The sequence below is a fragment of the Trachurus trachurus genome (assembly GCF_905171665.1).
Source record: "Trachurus trachurus genome assembly, chromosome: 7".
Lineage (NCBI taxonomy): Eukaryota > Metazoa > Chordata > Actinopteri > Carangiformes > Carangidae > Trachurus > Trachurus trachurus.
In genome coordinates this window covers 31,088,225-31,096,503 of record NC_139901.1, presented here as the reverse complement: position 1 = coordinate 31,096,503, position 8,279 = coordinate 31,088,225, and the positions used below count along the sequence as shown (strand labels likewise).

The 8,279-nt window shown below is 44.0% G+C and overlaps 1 protein-coding gene across 1 annotated transcript in view; it reads right to left on the bottom strand.

Moving 5' to 3' along the window:
• Nucleotides 1-8,279, bottom strand: part of hipk1a (homeodomain interacting protein kinase 1a) — a gene marked incomplete at both ends in the record, with an annotated part of 35,432 nt that continues 27,153 nt past the window's right edge. Inside the window, 8 exons of the mRNA XM_083974678.1 lie at nt 1-192; nt 235-534; nt 1,845-1,975; nt 3,624-3,856; nt 4,545-4,715; nt 5,602-5,766; nt 6,291-6,439; nt 7,600-7,718. Of these exons, the coding sequence (XP_083830804.1) occupies nt 1-192; nt 235-534; nt 1,845-1,975; nt 3,624-3,856; nt 4,545-4,715; nt 5,602-5,766; nt 6,291-6,439; nt 7,600-7,718 (1,460 nt within the window). The remainder of the gene's footprint in view (nt 193-234; nt 535-1,844; nt 1,976-3,623; nt 3,857-4,544; nt 4,716-5,601; nt 5,767-6,290; nt 6,440-7,599; nt 7,719-8,279) is intronic.

The window sequence follows — 8,279 nt, the reverse complement described above, 5'->3', positions numbered from 1 at the left end:
TTACAGGTAGGGGTACTGGTTGAGTTTCCGTGGATACGCAGCACTGGAGCGGTGGAAAGGCTGCACTATCAGCTGCTGTTGCTGTTGGTTGTTGCTGTTGCTGTTGTTACTGTTGTACTGTCCCGGATTCGACGCCGCCAAGCTGCTGTTCTTCTGGAGGAGAGCCAGAGAGGAGGAGTACGGCCCCGCAACCGTCACTCCTCCTCCTCCTCCTCCTCCTCCTCCTCCTCCTCCTCCTCCTCCTCCTCCTCGGCTGTGGCGAGACGAACCGTTACCGCCGTTACCGCTGTTACCGCTGTTACCGTGCTGCTGCATCTGGTCGACGGCCTGAGACACGGACGCCAGGGCGGCGGACGCTGGGTAGGCGTAGAGGTTGGGCGCGGAGGCGAAGAGGGGGGCGTTGTCGTGAAGCCGAGCGAAGGAGGCGTGTGAGGAAGAGGAGGAGGAGGAGGAGGCGGAGGAAGAGGAGACAGGAGGAGGAGGAGCGGGGGGGAAGGTCGGCTGCCGAGAGGATGACATCACAGACTGCTGCACCTGGGACGACAGAGAGAGAGCGATGAGCCAGACATCAATATAATACACTGATAGAGCTGCTCGGCCGGCCAACCTTCGTCGTCATCCCGGGGGGGAAAAAACGATCGCTGATTAACTTACCCGCAGGTTTTTAGAGGTTTTCCACCGGCTGGTAAAATTATTTTTAGGAGATTAATGTTGGTCCCATTGATGAAATCTAACAATTGTGGCAGTAGCATTAGTTTGTTTGAATGAAAAGCGAAGCTTCCTGTGTGTATTGGACAGAAGAGCAGCGCTGCCTCGGGGCTCTGTACTGTATGTACAGAAGTCACCACATTTACAAAAATAAATGCACCTGGGACAACAGAGAGTGATGAGCCAGACATCAATAATACACTGATACATAAACAAATAAATATAGAAATCAAAAGAGAAATGAATGAGTGGATAAAAAAAAAATTGCAAAAATATAAATTATTAAATGCAAAATACTTTTAACACTCCTGTTGTCCTCCTGGGTCAAGGAAGGAAGGAAGGAAGGAAGGAAGGACAAAGGGAAAGATGGGAGGAAAATGGAAGGGAAAAAGGAATGAAAGATGGAGGGAGGGAGGGAACAGATTGGGTCAAAAAGGAAGGAAGAAGTAAGGACGAAGGGAAGGAAGGAAGGAAGGAAGGAAGGAAGGAAGGAAGGAAGGAAGGAAGGAAGGAAGGAAGGAAGGAAGGAAGGAAGGAAGGAAGGAAGGGAACAGATTTGTTCAACGAAGGAAGGAAGGAAGGGAAAAAGGATTGTGGAAAGAAGGAATGGAAAAGGGAAGGGAAGAAAGATGGATTGAGGGAAATTATTTGTTCAAGGAAGGAAGGGAGAAAGGAAGGAAAGAAGGAAGGATGGAAGAAGGGAACAGAAGGACGACAGGAGGGTTAAATGTATACTTCTGTCCTTCTGTACTTCTGCAGCAGAAACTTCAATTTCAACCTCTTCAAATATCATTAGAGGGAACATTTGTCCATTTTATCAGACGTAACACATTATATATTATATATTATATTAAAAGCTGATATTTTTCTTATATTTATGTACTATATATTTATCTCATTTGTCAATGTATGTGCATGTAATGTGTTCTCTTCACTTAACGCTTAAACTTTATATGACCTTTATTGTCCTTACGGAAATTTGTGCTGCTTCTTCTTTATATTGTTGTTTAACTGTAACATAACATTATTTCCCATTGAGCATCAATAAAGTATCTAATTCTAAAGTCATTTGACGACTTTGATTGAATGCAGGATCAGTTTTATAGGAGGAATGAAGCAGGAAGCAGCAACGTTACCTGACTCAGGTTGAGAGGCTGAGAGCGGCTGGACGCAGCTCGCTGATGCCGCTCCGTGTTCGACTCTCCGGGTCGACTGGACGGCTGAGCAGAACCTTTCTTAGACTTTCCAGAGCCGCTCGTAGTTTGTTCTAAAAAACACAACAACAAAAAAACACACACATAATGAGTAAATACAGAGATAAGAAATAGATTATAAATAAATGTGAATCACTTTCAAAAACAGGTTAAAAACAGTTTGAAACGTTTCTTTTTACAACAGCATTTGGTTAAGTTGTATGTGTGTGTGGGTGTATGTATGTGATTGATATGGTTTTCATTTGTGCACTCTGTGCTTCTTCCACTATTATATGTTTTAAAGCACTTGTGCATGATATGTGCATTATAAATAACAGGGATAGCTTTTGCATCTCTCATAGCGAGGCGCCTAATGCTCTTTAAGTGGAAGGAAAAACTCCCCCTAACTTTTAAGTTGTGGATCAATCGTGTCTTGCCTCACTACCGAGTCCATGACCAGCAGATAGACACCATCCTTTCGACTGTGCGTGCAGTAACGAGGGAGATAGAGCCGTATCGCCCGTAATTAGCTTAGCTCAAACACTGGAAGTGTATGGGTAATGTTAGCCTGCCTCCACTTAAAGTCATCAGAGAAACTCTTCAGCAACTCTAAACAGGCCGATCTTCGTCTCAGAGCTGACAAAACTCTCCGGTAAGGCATCTTGAGCGGTCAAATGCCGCTAACGGGACGAGATCGGTCAAAACGGGCGCATGACGTCTGTCCGACTACCCATTTCTCCGACCACCCATTTCTCCGACTCCGACCATACATTTCTTTATTTTTGCGTCATCAGTCCGACCTCCCACTTCTCCGACTTAAGTAGCCCTAACCCTTAACCTTACCCTAAACCGACCTCAACACTGTAGAATGGGTAGTCGGAGAAATGAGCCGTCGGACTTGTGGGCAGTCGGACTGACGTATGCTCCCCGGTCAAAACGGAGGGTTCAAACAAAGACAGTTTATTTTGGTTCAAGCTAGCTACATCGAGGTTAGCTTCCTATTTCAAAGTAAAAGCACAAATTCTATCCTCATGGTTTTCTGTATGTAAAGGGCAATGGGTGTTTTATTTTGTGAAAGTAACCGGAAGTGCGTTGGTCACAACGGCTAGCTTGAGTAGCGCCGAATTCGTCCGAACGAAATTGTAAACAGCTGGTATTTAGACAAATTAACGACACACTGCTGATCTAAACTGCTACTTTCTTGCCTAAAAATGTTTGAAATGTCGATAAAGTGATATATTTACAGAGTTTAGAGCTAAAATGAAATCAGCTTCTGACTGCTGATTTCGGCTCGGGTAGGAGGCAGGCTAACACTACCCATACACTTCCAGCGTTTGAGCTAAGCTAATTAGCGACTTTAGGTGGAGGCAGGCTAACACTACCTACAGTATACACTTCCAGTGTTTGAGCTAAGCTAATTAGCGGCGATACGGCTCTATCTCCCTTGTTACTGCACGCACAGTCGAAAGGATGGTGTCTATCTGCTGGTCATGGACTCGGGAGTGAGGCAAGACACGAAAAAAAAATGTTGGCGTATCACTTTACGATATATAGAGAAATTAGACGTCACTAATATTGATGTTTTATATTGGTGGGGGTGTATTATGTTTATGTTTGTATTGTTTCTATTCACTTATACTTCTGAATTTATGTACTTTGCACACACTCTCTCTCTATGCAAACATGTACAAAGACTTGGAGCAAAAAAAATTCCGAGCTAACCAGGAGCTGCTGCAGTTTTCTGTGTGGTGGTCGTCTCTCCGGGCTGAGTCTTCACCGAGGGCATGATGACGGCCAGAGACTTGGTGGTGTTCTGCAGGGAGGAGGAAGAGGAAGAGGAGGAGGAAGAGGAGGAGGTCTTGGGGCTGAGAGGGCTGCTGGTGGAGGAATCAGAGTCGTGGGAGTCGTGCACCGTCACGCAGCTGATCACGTTGGTCCTCTGGCTCGTTGCAGAGCTGCAGGAAGAAGAGAGAGAGAGAATAAGGTGAGTGAGTGAATAAAAAAACATCTTGGAATGACATAATAACCTGTAAGATACCATATGTGCAAACACACACACGCACACACACATAAATACATAGCAGACCAGGTTTTAAAGGCTTATGTAGGTTTTTTTGTTGTTGTCACTTTGATTTGTTTAGCCTTTTACTTTAAAAAACACTGTACACTACATTTTTCTTCACAGACTTTGAGAATAAAGTCATCATATTACAAGAAAAAAGACAGAATTGTACAAGACAATTAAAACACGTAATTTTACGAGAAAAATGCCATAATTTTTATGATAAAAGCTAATTTCACGATAATAAAAGTCATAATTTTACGAGAATAAAGTGGCAATTTTATGAGAATTTAACATTTTAACAACTTTCCTTCTCTAAAACAACAGGTTCAAATATTATGACTTTATTCTCGTCATATTATGGCTTTTTTTCTCATAAAACTATGACTTTATTCTCAAAGTCTGTTGTACTAGAGTGTCTTATGTTTTTTGATTTAGGATGATGATTTATATGTATTGTAAAGATTTAATGTAAGTTTTTGTAATTCATGTCATGTAAAATGTATGTTTTTAAATGTGCTTAAGACACATTAGGGGAAAAAATATAAAAACTGATGAAAGCAGGAGGAAGAGCTCGTCACCACGCAGCGGGGAACTTCCTGTCGTCCTCGTCCTCCGAGTCGCTGTGGATGGTGATGATGCTGACGGCCGGACTGGGCGTGTCGGAGATGACGATGGGCTGTGACTGGTCGCCGCCGGCTACAGTGGAAGTGTTGTGGAGCACAGTGGAGGAGAGAACTGAGGACACCGGCCTGAAGAGAGGGAGAAGAAGGAGAAGACGACAGACACAAAATTAAGATGTGACCTTTTGACCTTTCTCTCTCTTAGCTGTTTCACACTGGCTCTTTCAGAAACCGCATACTACCGTACTGCCTACTACATACTACGTTATTATGTACTGTGTACTGCATACTGAATGCTACTTCAGCAGACCGACACCGTTCACACCGCAGTATGCAGTATACGAGTTGTTTATAAGTATGCTCCGATGGTTTTTGGAGAAGTGAAGCTCCGCAGCGACCGCGACGACATCACAGAGGCAGTAGCCGCTCTGCAGAGCTGGTCGGCCGGCCAACCTTCGTCATCATCCCGGGGGGAGAAAACTATCGCTAATGAACTTACCCGTAGGTTTTTAGAGGTTTACCACCGGCTGGTTAAATTATTTTTAGGAGATTAATGTTGGTCCCATTGATGAAATCTAACAATTGTGGCAGTAGCATTAGTTTGTTTGAATGAAAAGTGAAGCTTCCTGTGTCGTTACTGGACAGAAGAGCAGCGCCGCCTCAGGGCTCTGTATGTACAGAAATCACCACATTTACAAAAATAAATAAAGGTTTTACTGAACCGATCAGTCTGCATTAAGTTTTATTTTACTAAGCTACTGTATATAACATGGTTACGGTTTCCTGCTTTCTTTCCTTCTCCTTCCTGCTTTCCTGCTCGTCTTAAGTGACACGCCCACTGATGATGTCACGGTTCGCAAGGAAAAACCAACTATTTTTAGGTTCCGCTGCGAACCGACTTTTCAGGTCAATTCAACCAATTATTTTTTCAGTCTGAACGCGCCGGCCGGTTCAAAGTTGCTTTCGGGAAATGTGAAACCGCTATGTGTATCTGTTGTACGTGATGAGGTCACACCTGGCTCTGCTCTCGGCGGCGTGTCGAGCCTTCGACCTCTTGGCCTGTTGGGCTCTGGAGTGAGCGGCGCCTGAGTTGTTGTGGTTCTGGGAGGCGGCGGCAGCGTGACGGCCGCCGCCAGAGTCCTGCTGGCCGCCGCCGTCGTACTGGCTGCCATGACGACCCCTGAAAATGAAGAAGAAGAGGAAGGAGGAGGAGAAGGAGAAGGAGGGGGAGGAAAAGAAGAAGAAGATAAAGAAGGAGAAGAAGAAGAAGAGATAGGAGAAGAAGGACAAGATGAAGAAGAAGGAGGAGAAGAGGAAAACAAAGGAAAAGGAGGAGAAGAAGGAGGAGAAGGACAAGATGAAGAAGACAAAGAAGGAGGAGGAAAAGAAGGAAAAGAAGAAGAAGATAAAGAAGGAGAAGAGGAACAAGAAGATGAAGGAAGAAGAGAAGGAGAAGAGGAAAAAGAAGGAAAAGGAGGAGGAGAAGCAGGAGGAGGAGAAGGACAAGATGAAAAAGACAAAGAAGGAGGAGGAGGAGAAGGAAAAGAAGAAGATAAAGAATAAGAGGAACAAGAAGAAGAGAAGGAGAAGAACAAAACAAGAAGAAAAAGAAGAGGAACAAGATTAACTTAATCTAGTGTCACTGAATGAATGAATGAATGAATGAATGAATGAATGAATGAATGAATGAATGAGTGAGCTCACCTCCAGCCTGCAACCTGCTGACCGTCAGCGGCCGTTGCCATGGGAGCGTCCGGCACGACGGCCTGGCCCGGGTTGTGGATGGCCATGCCCGGCATCTGCTGCCACGTGGACGGGATGAGGATCTGCTGCGTTCCTGCTGGCCAGCCCTGCTGCACACACACACACACACACACACACACGCACGCACACACACACACACACACGCACGCACACACACACACACACACACAGACATACATTAAGTAAGGGATAATGTATAGTTCGGAGGTTGTTATGGAGAAATAAACCCCGACAGGAAGTATGGAACTGGTTTCATACTTCATGCTTATTACACAGTTTACGAGCAAAATAATTAATTTGAAACATAATGTTGATCAGAATATGACGTTCATCGATTTTTAATTGCATATGTTTTGCATGCCTGGTCACAGCTGCTGTTTTGTTGAGCCTCCTCCCGTTCGTGCATTTGAAGCCTTTGATAATCAATCAGTGGATCGATGTATTACCATACACGTGTTATTACGATGTGTGTATTGTGTGTAGTTTTTTCTGTCATAAACAAGAGATTAACTTTACTGTTTACGGGGTGCGTTTGTGTTGCGGAGCCGCGGTGCCAGCTGCACCGAGACGAGAGGAGGAGAGCTGTGACACCGGGTCAGAGGCTCTGATCGCAGGTTTGGTTTCCAGCAGCGATGTGGAAGGAGCCTCTACTTTCTCTGTAACAAGTTACAAATCATTTATCTAACATCACAGTTAGTCCGAAGCTGTTTAATGACGGTAAAAATGAAACATATGGTAAATATTAGGGGTGGGAGAAAAAATCGATTCACATAAATATTGCGATATCTTTTTGGACGATTTTTAAATTGATTTTTTTTTTTGAAAAAGAAAATTCTGGGGGGGATTTTTTTTTTTAATATTGTGCAATGTGCATTTGTTAGCCTTTTTTACATACAGAGAGTACAGGTTTTGAAAAGGGTTTAAGTTCACTTTATAATGGAGTATGTTAATTTATAGGCTCCTACAGTATTTGTGTGCAGATAAATGTTAAAAATGCAGACTAAAAATCGAGAGAATCTGCAATATCGTAGAATCACAATTTAAATCGAATAGCCATCCAAAAAATCGTAGAAGAATCGAATCGGGGGAGAAAAGCGTATCGTCCCAGCCCTAGTCAATATCCTGCATAGTTTATAATGGCTGGGTGTCAGTCGGTCCGTCGTCAGCAGTGACAGACAGTGAAGTGCAGCGAGTCGACCGGAGTAGGAAAGAAGTCAGTTTATTTCTATAAATAAAACACGCCCCCTACCTGTGCCAGCATGCCGGGCTGGATGTGCAGAGACTGGGACGACTGGTTCTGAGGGACCAGAGGGACGGAGTTGTCCATCCTCACTGGGTAACCAGACGGCTTGTTGGCGGTTTGCAGACCTGCAGAACGGAGAGGACAGACGTTAGAGGACATCACATGATGTCATCAATACAACATGGTGAGGCCTCCTTTTATCGTTATGTGGATATTTTTAAAAACAAACCTAGACCTACCTGTTTGCAAATTGCTGAGTAAAAGATAGTGTTTCCTCAGTGTTTTAATCTTCCTTGAAAAGTGTGTGTATGTGCATAAAACTAACCCAACCCAACTAAACTAACCCAACCCAACTAAACTCAACCAAACCAACTTAACTAACCCAACTAAACCAAACTAACTAAACCAAACCAAACCAAACCAACTAAACTAAACTAAACCAAACCAACTTAAAGCAGAAGTGAGTGATCCGGTCGTTTTCGCTAATGCTGCGTTCCAGGCAGGCTTTTGAAATCGTAAATTACAGCTTCAAGTCACAACTTACGACTTTGTAGGGTTCCAGGCAACCCACTCGTGTTTTTCCGACCTGTTTTACCGGTGAAAGTCACTATAACGGCCACTCGTAACTTCCGACCCGTGAACTCGTACCAGATCAAACTGGTACCACTTCACGGTCGGAAAAATAC